This window comes from Sinocyclocheilus grahami, unplaced genomic scaffold (genome assembly GCF_001515645.1).
Source record: "Sinocyclocheilus grahami isolate Dianchi unplaced genomic scaffold, SAMN03320097.WGS_v1.1 scaffold153.1, whole genome shotgun sequence".
Classification (NCBI taxonomy): Eukaryota; Metazoa; Chordata; class Actinopteri; order Cypriniformes; family Cyprinidae; genus Sinocyclocheilus; species Sinocyclocheilus grahami.
The window spans coordinates 252,892-267,891 of NW_015505332.1; the positions used below are offsets into that span (position 1 = coordinate 252,892).

The 15,000-nt window shown below is 35.7% G+C and overlaps 2 protein-coding genes across 4 annotated transcripts in view; one reads left to right on the plus strand and one right to left on the minus strand.

Annotated features, from left to right (window-relative positions):
- The first annotated feature begins 2,315 nt into the window (after window positions 1-2,315).
- LOC107592423 (cell wall protein TIR4-like) lies at window positions 2,316-8,567 on the plus strand. The gene is made up of 7 exons (XM_016281931.1): window positions 2,316-2,436; window positions 2,800-2,981; window positions 3,549-3,622; window positions 3,701-3,840; window positions 4,348-5,075; window positions 6,037-6,177; window positions 8,205-8,567. Exons 1-7 carry the CDS (start codon window positions 2,316-2,318, stop codon window positions 8,259-8,261), a joined length of 1,443 nt encoding a protein of 480 aa, XP_016137417.1. The 3' UTR covers window positions 8,262-8,567.
- Window positions 8,568-8,626: 59 nt separating this feature from the next.
- The window catches only part of nudt17 (nudix (nucleoside diphosphate linked moiety X)-type motif 17), a 9,921-nt gene continuing 3,547 nt past the window's right edge, over window positions 8,627-15,000 (minus strand). For all 3 annotated transcript variants that reach the window (XM_016281934.1, XM_016281933.1, XM_016281932.1), the window contains 7 exons: window positions 14,342-14,458; window positions 14,053-14,236; window positions 13,728-13,753; window positions 11,787-11,879; window positions 10,464-10,562; window positions 10,233-10,369; window positions 8,627-9,671 (listed from right to left, as the gene is read on the minus strand). In XM_016281934.1, the coding sequence (XP_016137420.1) occupies window positions 9,500-9,671; window positions 10,233-10,369; window positions 10,464-10,562; window positions 11,787-11,879; window positions 13,728-13,753; window positions 14,053-14,236; window positions 14,342-14,368 (738 nt within the window). In that variant the 5' untranslated portion in view covers window positions 14,369-14,458 and the 3' untranslated portion in view covers window positions 8,627-9,499. The remainder of the gene's footprint in view (window positions 9,672-10,232; window positions 10,370-10,463; window positions 10,563-11,786; window positions 11,880-13,727; window positions 13,754-14,052; window positions 14,237-14,341; window positions 14,459-15,000) is intronic.

The window sequence follows — 15,000 nt, forward strand, 5'->3', positions numbered from 1 at the left end:
ATATTAAAAGCTAACATAAGCAGTAGCATTTACAAATAACAGCGTATCTAAAAGTATGAGACAACAACAAACAAAAAACATAGGCCTACCATTAAAAGCCGTGCTTGCAGAGGTTCTGCACGATCCTCTATATCCTCTGCTTCGTAATCGGGCTCAAACTGATAAGCAATATTAATGACGGAGCACAATTCAACCGGAGCACATGCTGCTGAGATACCGGGCAGGACGTTTAGATGCACACTAGAGGCGGTTTAGCCAATCACAACACACTGGGCTTGCTAACCAATCAGAGCCCATCGCCTATTTCTGAGGGCGGGGCTTCATAAAAGCAGGAAATTATCAGCACGTTTCTCAGAGAAGGGACAGAGCGGTGTGGAATAAAAGTAAATTATGTGAAAAATAATGCGTTTTTTTTTTTAAACGAAGCATTAACACATGTTAGACTGCACCCCATAAACACAATCAAGCCTAGAAAAAAACCAGTGAACCACCCCTTTAAATCTAATGCAAACTGGAAACACATATTATTTGATTAATCTGATGGAATACTTTAAAAAGGCTGACAGATGTGTTTATGGCTGCAAATGTCTTGAGGAGAGAGTTGCCCACTGCTGCAGCCAGATGACACACACACACACACACTCCTGTTGGATAATGTCACTGCTGATGTCATCACATGGATTCATTTCAGCAGAGGTGAGATGTGCTATTTATAGTGAGAAGTTATGACCATAAATATATAATGACCTGCCCCCCCCCCCCATAATGAGTAAACATAATTAACTATTATTTGCTATTATTTAACAACAACAACGACAACAACAAAGTATAGCTGGGGCCCTTGTGATTCTCTTTAGGAAAATTGTTTCACAGAACAGAGAAATTAAACAAACATTATTTTTTATTAATCATAATAATGATGATAATAATAATAATAATACTGTACATATATTGAATTTGAGGTGCAAGAAGTGCACCACTAAACCTCATGTGAACAATGTATATTCATTCTTCATATTCGCCCACAATTTCAATGTTGCCAAGCCTTTTCTTACCCTTATATAAAAAATATTGCAGAGGAACAATTCATTGCTCAAACATTGCTCTTTCATTGCTCATGAATGAAAATTTTGTCATTAATTACTCACCCTCATGTCATTCCAAACCCCTAAGACCTTTACAAATTAAGATATTTTTGATGAAATTCGAGAGCTTTCTGACCCTGACCCTGCATTCTGACCGCTGATGTCACATTCTTCTTTTTGTTTATTTGTATAGCACATTTAAAAACAACTTAGGTTGGGCAAAGTGCTTTCCAATAAAAACAACATTCAGAAAAACAAGAAGTCAAAAAAACAAAAACAAAACATGGACTATTTTAACTATGTCCTTACTATCTTTCTGGGCCTTGAACGTGTCAGTTCCATTGCCATCTATGGAGGGTAAGAAAGCGCTCGGATTTCATCAAAAATATCTTAATTTGTGTTCCAAAGATGAACAAAGGTCTTACGGGTTTGGAATGACGTGAGGGTGAGTAATTAATGACAGAATTTTCATTTTTGGGTGAACTATCCCTTTAAGTAATGAAATGAATCAAATATTGGCATAAATTAGGCACATATACACTGTTAAAAATAAAGGTGCTTCAAAAGGTTCTTCAAGCGATGCCATAGAAGAACCATTTTGAGTTCCACAAAGAACCGTTCAGTCAAAGGTTCTTTAAAGAACCATCTCTTTCTTACCTTTTTGTAATCTGAAGAACCTTCTTTCGCCACAAAGGACCTTTTGTGAAACAGAAAGGTTCTTCAGATGTTGAAGGTTCTTTATGGAACCATTTAGACAAAAAGGTTCTTCTATGGCATCGTGAAGCACCTTTATTTTTAAGAGTGTAGAGCTATAAAATCTATGTGGATAGCATACTTCAGATTCAGATCTTGCGAAGACTGATATTTATAGGCTTTCTAGGCAAATCGGAGTACAATGGGAGACTCTGTTGAGAGCTCTTCTGAAACTCTACTGATGTAGGATTACTAGGGGTTTTGTCTCAGGGGGGAAATCTGAAAAGCAGGAGAGATGAGCGAAAGTCTCATTTTAATCTAATAGCTGTCAAAGAGAAATGACTGAGATCTGATTTGTGGTTTTTCTAACTTTAATGGCGGTTTTAGAAAAAACATCATTTTTTTTCATTCCTCAAAGACAATGAATTGCAGGAGCTCCTCCCACCTGTGCACGGTACCTGCTCAGGTGCTCAAACAATAAAAAGACTGTTCACTCTGATAAAGAGCCACTTTCTCCAGAGTCCGGGACATTAGTGGATGTTGACTCAACCTGCTGGCAGAGATCACACGCTGAAGGATTACTCGTCTTCAAAGATGATGAAGATTATACCAAGATTCTCCACCACCTTAGTTGTTGGTTGGATTGTTCTTTTCATGGGTGAGTAGCGACCTTATTTTAAATATGTGATTTATGAAAAATTTAAATATGAAAAATTGATGTGAAATATGAAAAACTTTTTAAGGGATAGTTAGTCCAAAAATGAAAATTCTGTCATCATTTACTCACCCTCATGTCATTCCAAACCTGTATGACTTTCTTTCTTCTGTGGAGCACAAAAGAAAATATTTTTGAGAAAAAAAGAAAAAAAAAGTCATTGTATTTGTTGTTTTGGACACCAGTGACTTTCAGTGTATAGACAAAAACATATTCCTCAAAATATATTCTTTAATCATGAGGGTGGCAACGTATTCATTTGGGAGAAATAAAAACCTTAAATCATTATATTGATATCTGATTCAGGTGTAAACTCTGTCAATATCTCTGCGGTGGATTCTCCAGCTGAAAGCACAGATGCCTCGACTCCACACTCTTTGACTTCAGTTATCATGGATCTCAGAATCACAAACCGTGTTTATAATCATTCACTGGCTGACCAGCAATCAGCAGAGTATACAACACTCAAGCAAGAGGTGGAACAACTGGTGAGGGTCTCTTGTTAATCATGCTTGTGTACGTAAAGCACTCATGGGATATTTACAGTATTCTAGGATATATTACATCCACCAACAGACATACAGTATACTCTAGATGAAAGTGAATGATTTGAATGTTCAGGTCAATGACTAGTGGTCATCTAGAACTCACTTCAGAAATTATACCGGGGTGCAGCACTGGTCTCAAATAAAAAATACCCCAGTACTTTAATATATTACGTTACTGAATGATTGCACTTACAGAAAAGTACCATTTATCACTGAATACCATTTAAATAACATGGTATTCGCTAAAGTACCTTGGTAATGCCATCATATCATGGGACTCCCACAGTGATATTTGTAAAGGTACCAGATTTATAAATTAAAAGATATTACAATGTATGCCGTACGTCTAAGAAACCATGGTGTTACCATGGTACTATGAACAAAATAAGCTATGCTAATAAATTAATGTACTTTATAGAATGCCAGTATTATCAAAGTGATAAAATGTGCTATCAATTAAGATGAGCAAATTGGTAATATTGACTTTTCCCTGTTGTACTTTTCCAGTTTGCAGATATTTATGAACGATCATATGACACCACTCATCTGATATATTTGGGGACAGATGAGATGATTTTCAGGTTTGAGTAATAATCTTAGATTTACATCCAATATAACCGTGACAGAGACTGTCTGATCTTAAAATATTTCTCTTACAGTAATGGGTCTGTGATCGTCACTTCTCGTCTGCTGTTTGGGCCGACTCAAGTCAATCCAGAGCTTGTGAGAGGAATCTTTTTTCCTGCGTACAAACAAATACCATCGCCGGCCCTAGAGATCGAACTCAGCCACATTGAAAGTAAAATAACAGTCAACAATGGTTGATTTTACATCGTTTTCACGTTGTTCATTAACAGGGGGTTGACATGGAGGATTTGAAAATTAAGTATTGACCAACATTGACTTTTTATCTCACAATTGCAAGTTTATGTTTTAGTTTTTTAGCTATAGATTTTTTCCTCAGAAATCTGAGTTTACACCTCGCAATTCTTTATTTATTTATAATTTTTTAGAAATGTAAGCTGACCAGATTTCTTAATTTATATCTCACAATTCTAAATTTTTTCTCAGAATTCCAGGTTAACATCTCGCAATTCTGCCAAATACCTAAAAAGATACCTAAAATGAAAGTCTAAATTGTGAAAAAAAAAGAATTGTAAGATAAAAAGTTACAATTATTATTATTAATTAAAATTTAAAAAAAATTAATTCTGTTGCAGAAATAAGCTTCCATATAAAAGTGGCAAAAACATAATTATCAACCAATAAATAATTAAATCAATAATTTCATCAATCTCACCCACAGATGAACTACCTACTGAAGAACCTCTTGAGGAAGAGATCTTCAGCAGACCACCAACGACAACGCATAAAGAAATAAACTTTACGACCATGCCCTCCGTGACCATGCCCCTCACTTCCACTCCTGACAACATAATGGACACTGAATCCTTCACCAGCCGTCTTCCATCCACACGCTCACCCAACATGTCAACCTCCCACGCATTGGGCTTCAGTGTTGTTGTAGGAAACATCACAAACTCCATCCACTTCACCACCTCCATACCCTTTAACACCACCACAATGCACCTAAACACCACAACCAGCTCACCGATAGATAATACAAGTATTTCTGCAGCACCCAACAGCACCACCAATGCAGTAACCAATGGGACAACCACAGAAGTCCCTAATGGGACCACCACAGCAGCACCCATTGGTACCATCCCTACAGCTTCCAATGGCACCACCACCACTGACACCATCACTTCAGTCCCAAATAGCACCACCACCACCACAGCCCCCAATAACACCACCACTGCAGTCCCCCAAAGCACATTTACCTCCATCCACAGCACTGTTGGGAAACCAACAATCAGCTCCACCAAGTTTACAACAGCACAGCCCTCAAGGACCACAACCATGAACCATTCACCTACTACAAAGGTCACTGTTTTGGTGCCTGGATGGGCGGTTGCCCTCTTAGCACTGGCGGCTGTCAGCCTCTTCCTCCTCATCATCCTCATCATTCTGGTGAGTGATCGAGGGTTTAGGATCAATGTAACATAAGCCTTTGGTTTTATAGAAGAACATGATTGCAACTTTAAAAATGGGTATTTGTGATATGTTTGAAATGTGTCACATTTGAGTGTTTCATTTGAATAAATAATAAAATTGACCAACTTCTGTACTACTATCCCTAAGTATAGAGGCAGCACATTGGCACAGTTTTGGTATCAGATTATATGCAATTTAACCTTTGATAGGATATATATACGGTAGCCCAGTAGTGCACAACACAACGAAATCTCCACAACACATCAGAAACAAGCCACAACACAACAAAATTTGCACAACGCAAAGGAAACAAGCTGCGACACAACGAAATTAGCACAACACAACAAATTAAGTACAACGCAACTGAAACAAGTTGCAACACACAAAATTATCACATCAAAACGGAAACAAGCTGCAACACAACGAAATAAGCACAACACAATGAAAACAAGCCGCAACACAATGAAATGAGCACAACACAACGAAAACAAGCAGCAACACAACGAAATAAGCACAACACAATGAAAACAAGCCGCAACACAATGAAATGAGCACAACACAACAAAAACAAGCAGCAACACGACGAAATTAGCACAACACATCGAAAACAAGCCGCGACACAACAAAATTATCACAACACAACGAAAACAAGCCGCAAGACAACGAAATTAGCTGCAACACTACCAAATTAGCACAACCCAACAAAATTAGTCGTATGCGTTGAGTTGTGGCAATTTTGTTGTGTTATGGAGATTTCGTTGTGTGGTGCACTACTGGGCCACCGTATATATACAATGCTACTAAATGATTACCATATTTATATATAAAGCAAGACTATCATGGCAAAATACTTCAAAGCCAAGTTGGAACATTTTGGGGGTGTTTTTGTCAGTGTTAACAGTTTACTGTTAAAGGACAACAGTGTTCCTCCTCTCAGGTGGTGATCTGGTGCTGTTGTCCGAAACGAAGAGTTTTCATGAATGAAGCTGAAGAGATGAATCCTCCCATGTACTTCAATCCAGACATCCCTATGTACTCAACACAAAGCACATTTGATACATCCAACGGCAAACAAGCGGTGCGATACATTTCACAACTCATTCTGATGCAACTTAGCTTGTATTTTGTTCCTATACAGTTTGGTCATGAAATAAAGTGAAACTAGATTCTATAATAAAAGTGACTCCCTTAAATTTTCAAGACTTATAACCAAATTTTGAAAGTGAATGTGCTATACAGTATGAACAGAATTAACAAACTTGTGCTTTGATGCTCATTATTTGCTGTTGCTAAATCTAAATCTATTTAAAATAGTTAATTAAAATAAAGCTGACGTAAAATATAATTATTAGATGACTTAAAATATTAGATCACTTAAAAATGTAAACAAAAATTAGTTGCATTGACAGCTAATTTAAAATAAGTTAAAGTATTAAAATTATGAAACTAATATAAAAATGTAAACAGAAATATATATATATAAAAAAATAAAAACTAATTGAACAAAATTACTAAAACTAAAATGAAAGCTTAAAATATAAAAATAATTCTAAATTCAAAATATTGAAAAAAAATGCTACAATCCCAGAAAAAAAGGTACAAAAGCTCCCACTGGGGGTGGTACCCTTTCAAAAGGTACTAACATGCACCGTTTAGGTACTAATATGAACATTTTAGGGTAATAATGTGTACCTTTAAGGTCTTAATTCACACCCTTTAGGCGTAAAAGAGGTACAAAAGTGTACGTTTTGAAAAGGTACCCTAGTGACAGCTTTTGTTCCTTTTATATGAGTGTATACATAAAGAATACAGAACCAAACAATACAGAATAAAAACAGAACCACAGTATTTTTGATGCAGTTTGAAAGTAGCAGTAAGGATTTAAGTATTAAATCCTTGCAGACTCAAAACGCATTGATATTTACAATAGTTATCAGTTACAGGACTTACTCTCAAGTTAAAGAAGGGATTAGGTGGTTACCTGCTGGTACAGACATAATGGATCAGCTCTTGCCTGCTGCTGTATGAACGGGACAATTTGAGAGTCACACCTGTTCGTAAAGGCAGGTAGTGAACGTTGAGTGTGTGAATGCAGCCTTATGATCAGAAAGCATCAAGAAACCTATAAACTAATGCCAAAACTTGTTGGAAAGCATGCAGCATTTGAACCCTTTCGCAATCGCAAAAATACAAGCCAGAGACTTTTAACTATACAAATAGAATTGCAGCTTTATTGTGGAGGGAAACAGAGGGGGTTTCAGAAGGGTTCTCCATCAGCATCTCTGTCCATGTAAAACACCGACCCCACAATCACAGATCAGAACTAGGGAAAATTGGCTACTGTTACCTGGCGTTCCAGCATCCCCGTTGCCTGCACAGGCCCCTCTTTGTGTGGCTCTGACTAAGAAACCTGAAGCGTGGGAAACTCGACTCTCGTTCAGAGACTGTGAGGCCTCCATCTGCGTCTCCTCCATCGTCCAGTAGCCCCGGCGTCACTGCTCACAATGCCCTGCCTACATTCGAACAATAACGTGAGCCAGGAGAGAAAGACTTAAGCTTTGAATCCAACCCTCATTCAGGCCTCCAGGGCTGAATGCATCCGAGCAGCAGGTTTTGGTGGACAGCTGATCAGAGCAGAGAGTGATTAACTGAACAGAGCTCAACGGAGGCATTTGTTAGGGCACTGGCATTTATATTAATAACAAGCTGGATGACTCACAGTGATGATATAAACAAAATTATCTAAATCACCCGAAACAGCCCAACCCATATGGCCCTAGACACACACACACACACAAAAATGGAAGAATAAACTAAAAAATATAATAGTAAAATAGTAAATAAAAGAGAAAAAAGAGGTCTGAAGAAAAAAACAGAAACAAATCACAATATTAATAAAAAAAACAAAGTAAATAAAAAATACACAAAATATTAATATATAAAGGAATATCAAATATAAAATAAAATTATCAAAAAAAGGATAAAATAAATTTATGTTAATGACTTTTGACATAAAAAGTTATTTCTAATGCGGATGGACGTTATAGTTTATACACGCCCTTCATTGTCATCTAATGATAATTGACTTTTTAATTGTTTTAACAGAATGTCAGAGAAAAACCTCCGAAAAACAAGACAGGAATGTACGTGGTGAACCAATGAAGGACACAGGTATAGTAAAAAACACATACGCAGCTGTGAGCATGACACACTTCTGTAAATAACCCAGCTCAAACTCACACTTTAACTCAATCATTCAGGTTTTCTGGCCCCCAACATTGTCCCTCCTTCCATGTGTGAAGAACGAGGCCTGAGGAAACCCTTGTTGGATGTAAAACTGTCATACATCCGGTACTGTACTGCAGGATGTTGAACGGACAGGGAAATGATTTTACATGCCATTACATTGATTTAGAATTTATTTTTCTACTATATACCTTTGCACAAAGTAATTTGTAACTTTTAAAAATGGATTGAATGATGACAGTAATGTGATGTATTAACAGTGATTTAGTGAAATTTTTTTAATGGAAAATACTGTTTCATGGGGAATAAACCCTAAAATTGTTAGTGACACTGCCTGGTTCTACCATAGATCAAAAGGAGGAGTTTTAGTTAGTTTGTGCATTGGGTGACAAATATGGAATAAACCGAACAGAACTAGACTACACTGTGTCACTTCAGGTCAAATTCTTTTAAAAAGCAAATAGGATAAAAATGTGCCAGGCATTAACTTGATTGAGAAATCAAGATACGGAGTATTTGAACAACAAGAACATAAATGTGTCAGAGGAAGCGTGAGGCAAGGGAAATTCTGCAGACTATCTCAGCAGTCAAATGTAATCTGTGATGAAATTTCATTTTTCCCATATTTCTGTCTCTGCTGTTTAAACTGACCCTGAATTCACACACACAAACTGTTCAGGAAATATCCAATTAATAGGTGTATTTGTCACGATTCATTTATTCTGCATATGGAAGTGTCTGATTATTGGGGGGTTACTGAAACAAAGTGAATGTTCTGCTGGTCATGTGAACAGAAAACAAAAATGGGTTTCCTTTAAAACAAAGCATTTGCAGTTGTGTGTGGAAGAAAACTGTAAGGTAGGTTAATCACTGCACTGCATTAAATCAAATTTGCTATATTTAGCATAGGGAAGAAGTTTCTACCACGCTACAGTATTATAGTGGACCGAGATGATGTCTCAGTTGTTATTAATAAAATGTTGGATAAACATTCTGATAATTATAAAATCATATGCCAATCAAAACTCTTTTTCTAAGGCCTTTTTGACAACATTTTGATTTGAATGTTGAAATAGCTCCAGTCCAGCAGGTGGTGCTGTCTTCCACTGGTTAAATGGTAACGTACATAAACAGAAGCAGGCAGAGAGGAGTCATCAGCTCATCTCAGCATGAGGCTCCAGTGTTTTCAACCACAGTTCTAAGGCAAATTTGGTTCCAGTGCTGACTCGTTCAATGTCCTCGCCATGATCCGGGGCCCGGTTACAGAGCACAGAAACAGGCAGCGAGGTCTCGATTAGCTCACCGTGTGGAGACACCTCTGTCACACTGACGACACATAGAAAAAACGGACGCTCAAAACTATGAAATTAATACTAAGGAATAGTTGATCAAAAAACAAACATTTGTTGAAGATCTACTCGGGCAAGTTGTCTCATCTGAATCATGAGAGAAATATGCACAGATCAAGCACTGTTTATAAGCAAAAACAGTCCAAACAGTTCATAATCAAATATGTTGTTGATTTTGATGTGACAACAGGGGATGGACTTTTTCACTTGAGGAAGCAATCTTACGGATTATGGACTTGTATTTTGGGCAGATGCATTGGTTAAAAGCCTAATTGATGTTTATGATGCAACTTTTACTTTACAAGACGTTAAGTGATAGACTGGAGTCGTGTGGATTATTGTGATGTTTTTATCAGATGTTTGGACTCTCATTCTGACGGCACCCATTCACTACAGTGTAATGCAAAAATTTTTCAAATCTGTTTTGATGAAGAAACAAACTCATTAACATCTCATACGGCATGAGTACATTTCCAGCTAATTTAATTTTTTTTGGGTGAACTATTCCTTTAATAGAGATTAATGATGTTGTCCATACCTGATGGTCTGTGGCAGGTCAGTTGGTATTTGAACAGAATCCTTCTCACCATCTACTGCAGATACTACAACTTTCACCAGACCTGCATCGACCCACACACACGCACTAACTTCAGCAGGATCAGGGTGCAAACAAGCCTGAGAAAAGAGGACAGAGATCTTATGGCACACATTGACTTCAAATCAGCAGCATTTTTTGTCGTTTTTATGAGTGGATGACCTAAAGTTGTACCTGTAGCTGCAGGTGTGATTGAGAGCTCTTCAGAAGTATGTATGTCACAATGTGATGTCTCTTAGGCAGTCCTCTGGACAGCATGGGTGGATACACTGACTGGACAGAGAATACAAGTTTAATACAAAAAAATGAAATGCAACACCATTCAAAAAGTAAAAAAATTATTATTATTTTTTTTTATTAATACTGGATGTAAGGATGCATCAAAAGTGACATTCAAAAAAGATACTCATAATGTTACAAAAGATTTCTAATGTTGCAAAAAAATGTTTTGTTTCCACAAACATATTAAGTAACACAACTGTTTTAAACATTGATTATAATAAGTAATGTTTCTTGAGCAGCAAATCAGCATATTAGAACGACATCTGAAGGATCAAGAGACACTGAGGACTGCAGTAATGATGCTGAAAATTCAGCTTTGATCACAGGAATAAATTGCATTTTAATAAATATTAAAATCGAAAGCAGTTATTTTAAATCAAAATAATATTTAAAAATATTACTGTTTTTACTGTATTTGTGATCAAATAAATGCAGCCTGGTTGAGCATAAGAGACTTATTTTTAAAACATTTTAAAAAATCTTATTGACCCCAACCAGTAGTGTGTCATTTACTCATCCTCACATCATTCCAACTTTGTATTATTTTCTTTCTGTCTTCCATACAACTCAAAATGAGATGTTTGGAAAAATGTCCAAACTGCTCTTTTCAAAACAGTGAACGGTGATTTTTACTGCCAAAAAGTTTGATTATATGCAACCGCAACTGATGACATTTGAGAGTTACGGCAGAGGTGAATATTATTTAGTGTTTCAGTCTGCTTCACATTTATTTAGTGTGTGGCTTCAAAAGACTTGTACTTGACTTGTAAAGTCATGTACCCAACTTCTATAAAACTTTTATGGTCCTTTTTCATTCACTTTCCAGGTATGGAAAAGAACCTGGATATTCTGCCTACATCTTTTGTATTCATGGAAAAAATGTAAATAATACAGAGATGGAACAACATGGAGATGAGGACATGGCAACATCAATGGATGAACTATTCCCTTATTGTCTGATATATGTTTGTTTCATGAAAATTAAAGTAAACCCTCTGGATTAGCTTGATTAGATTCACATCTTGAGTCAGCAATTTAATGTCAATGATTGAAACTGAGATGGACAACAGATGTGTGCAGCGCCCGACTGTTCCAGGTTACACAAATACGGTTTGCAAACAATCGGCCTCGATCTGTCAAATTCAGCGTGCAGTCAGTGGCCCCCCTGAACTTTGGCTGTAGGTCTCACAAAAACACTGTGCTATAAACACACACCTCCCACAAGCCGAGCAGCTGAGAGGAGATCTCATCAGGGCTCAGTTTCAGACCGGTCTCTTCCTTCAGCTCCCTGAGTCCTGCATCCAACAGCTAGTTTTAGACACACACAGAAATCAATGAGCCATGGTACCGTTCTTTCATTAATTGATTCAGAATATTAGTTTCCTTGTTTAATATGCTAATTATATTACAAAGAATTACTTACAAAAATAAAATAATAAAACTGATTATGTACACTACCCAAGGTTTGGGGGTCAGTAATATTTTTTGAAGAAAATTACATTAATACTTTTATTCAGCAAGGATCCATTAATTGATCAAAAGTGACAGTAAAGTCATTTATAACATTACATTTCTAATGTAACAAAACATTTCTATTTCATATAAATGTTGTTCTTTCGATCTATCTATTTAACAAAGAATCCTGCAAAGATGTATCAGTTTCCACACAAAATATTAAACAGCACAACTGTTGTCAAGATTGATTATAAAATAAATGTTTCTTGAGCAGCAAATCAGCATATTAGAGTGATTTCTGAAGGATCATGTGACACCATAGACTGGATAATGATGCTGAAAATAAATTAAATTTTTAAATGTATGAAAACAGAAATATTAATTTTTGTACAATATTCCACATTCCACACGTTTTTACTGTATTTTTAATCCAATAAATGGAGCCTTGATGAACATAAGAGACTTCATAAGAGAGAAAAATATATATATATATATATATTTAAACATACTGACCCCAAACTTTTGAGTGGTTGTGTGTGTCTATAGATATCTAGCATTAGGATTTTAAATAAATACAAACAGAAGTTTAACAATTAATTTAATTTAATTTAATAAAATAAATTAATTTAATTTGTTAAATTAATTTAACAAATTAAAACAGAAAACAGTTATATTAAATTTGTAATAATATTCCACAATATTACGGTTTTTACTGTATTTGTCAATCCAATAAATGGAGCCTTGACGAACATAAAATACTTATTTTTTAATATATATATATATACAGTATATACTGTATATATATATATATATATAAACACACTGACCCAAAACTTTTGAGTCGTTGTGTGTCTATAGATATCTAGCATTAGGATTTTAAACAAATACAAACAGAAGATAAAAATGAAGAAGAAATATTTACAATTCTTTATTATTTCTAGGCCCAATAAGTACATTTGTGACTTTGTACAAATATTATTACAAACTTGTGGAGTTTTTAAACTTGATCACTCAGTTTGCTATGTTAATGATGATATATACAGTATATATATATATATATATATACAGTGGTGTGAAAAAGTGTTGGCCTCCTTCCTGATTTCTTATTTTCTTGCATGTTTGTCATACTTTAATGTTTCAGATCATCAAACAAATTTAAATATTAGTAAAAGATAACACAAGTGAACACAACATGCAGTTTTTAAATGAAACACTTTTTCACACAGGGCCATGTAGTTTTGGATTTTGTTTTCCCTTAATAATAAAAACCTTAATTTAAAAACTGCATGTTGTGTTCACTTGTGTTATCTTTGACTAATATTTAAATTAGTTTGATGATCTGAAACATTAAAGTGTGACAAACATGCAAAAAAAATAAGAAATCAGAAACCAACACTTTTTCACACCACTGTATATATTATAATAATTAATCATTTATATATATACAGTATATATATATATATATATTTAATGAAAAATATTTATTTATTTATGCAAAAGATAATACATTAAACATAATATTTATCAAGTGGTCTCAGACATTGGACCCCATTGTATATTAATTATAAAAAATCAATCAATCACAAACTAATTCTCTCAATTTAATTTAAAATTACTTGACAATATCTGTTAATGACTGACTGATTAACTGACTGATTGACAGCGCACTGTTTACGTAACGTACTGTCTTATGGCAAGTACCTTTTCATCCAGCTCCACATGGCCACCTGAACAAACAAATTACATCTATTAGTCCTGAACCCCACAGGACTCTCACACACATGCAGGCCACATTTCTGTGGCTGTTTAACTTCAGCCGATAACATCGCAGTCTTTGATGGAAAGTACGATTTGAGATTGAGTAGATTAAGAAACCATTTAAAATAACTGTTTAAACTTGTGGTCCTCAGAACCAGACAAAACTGACCAAAAGGAGCCCACTCGTCTCTAAATCATAAACATGAGCACACACATATGTGAGTGGGGATCTGAGGAATCATTTGGGTCGGTGTGGAATGACACTCACCGGGCGGAACCCAAACATTTGGGAAGATCCGGAGGCTGGAGGCGCGACGTGTTAGCAACAGTCTCTGATTGGCTGACTGCAGCAGCACAGCCACGCCCACGTCTACCCCACGGTTGAGGGTATCTGGGGGCAGGGAGTCTGCCTCTGAGTGTGACAGGTATTTGATGGGGCAAAATGACGCCCTCTAGGGTTAGACAATGAGTTTGATCCACAAATGAAAAACTCCTGGATTAAAGGGATTTAATGACAAAACTCAAATGGATGTAAAACAACTTCAGTGTGATCTCACCTTCAGAGGAACTCCTCCATCACACATCCTGTCACATAAAATAAATCTGTTATTCTCCAAAGAACAGCTCACAGTTGCCTGATCCTCAACGCTCCCGACAAAGTGTCCAGTTATGCTCTGGAAAAAATGACACATGCACGTTTATACACTTGCTTTGATATAGGACTTATATTTACATATATGATTATTTAAAACAGATCATGATTAATAGAATTATTTTATATTTTTTAAATCAAATTAAATAAATCATATAAATAATATACTATACAACAGTATAATATAATAATAATATACTATATTATTATATTATACTGTAATATAATAAACAGAACAAACTGAGAAAGACTAAATCCAGAAGAACTGTGGCAACGTCAACACCAAGATGCTTCAAGAAACCTACCTGCAAAGCTCCCTGAAAAACTATGCGCAAGTGCACCGAGGGCAAAAGCCGCTTTAAACGGAAAGGATGGTCACACCAAATGTTGATTTAATTTAGTTAATAGAAGTTAACTGATAAAGAAAATCGAATTATTACTTTATATTTATTATTTATTTACTACTACATTGTTTTTGACAGCATCCTCATTTTACAGCATTTTTACACAAGTGCCTAAAACTTTTGCAGGTAGGTTTCTTGAAGCATCTTGGAGACGCTGCCA

What these genes read in the sequence shown, in the direction of transcription:
- LOC107592423 (XM_016281931.1), top strand. Translation starts at nt 2,316, where the DNA reads ATGTTGACTCAACCTGCTGGCAGAGATCACACGCTGAAGGATTACTCG. An exon ending in AGCAAGAGGTGGAACAACTG is followed by an intron (nt 2,982 to 3,548) that starts GTGAGGGTCTCT and finishes GTACTTTTCCAG; the next exon opens with TTTGCAGATATTTATGAACG. An exon ending in ACAGATGAGATGATTTTCAG is followed by an intron (nt 3,623 to 3,700) that starts GTTTGAGTAATA and finishes TTTCTCTTACAG; the next exon opens with TAATGGGTCTGTGATCGTCA.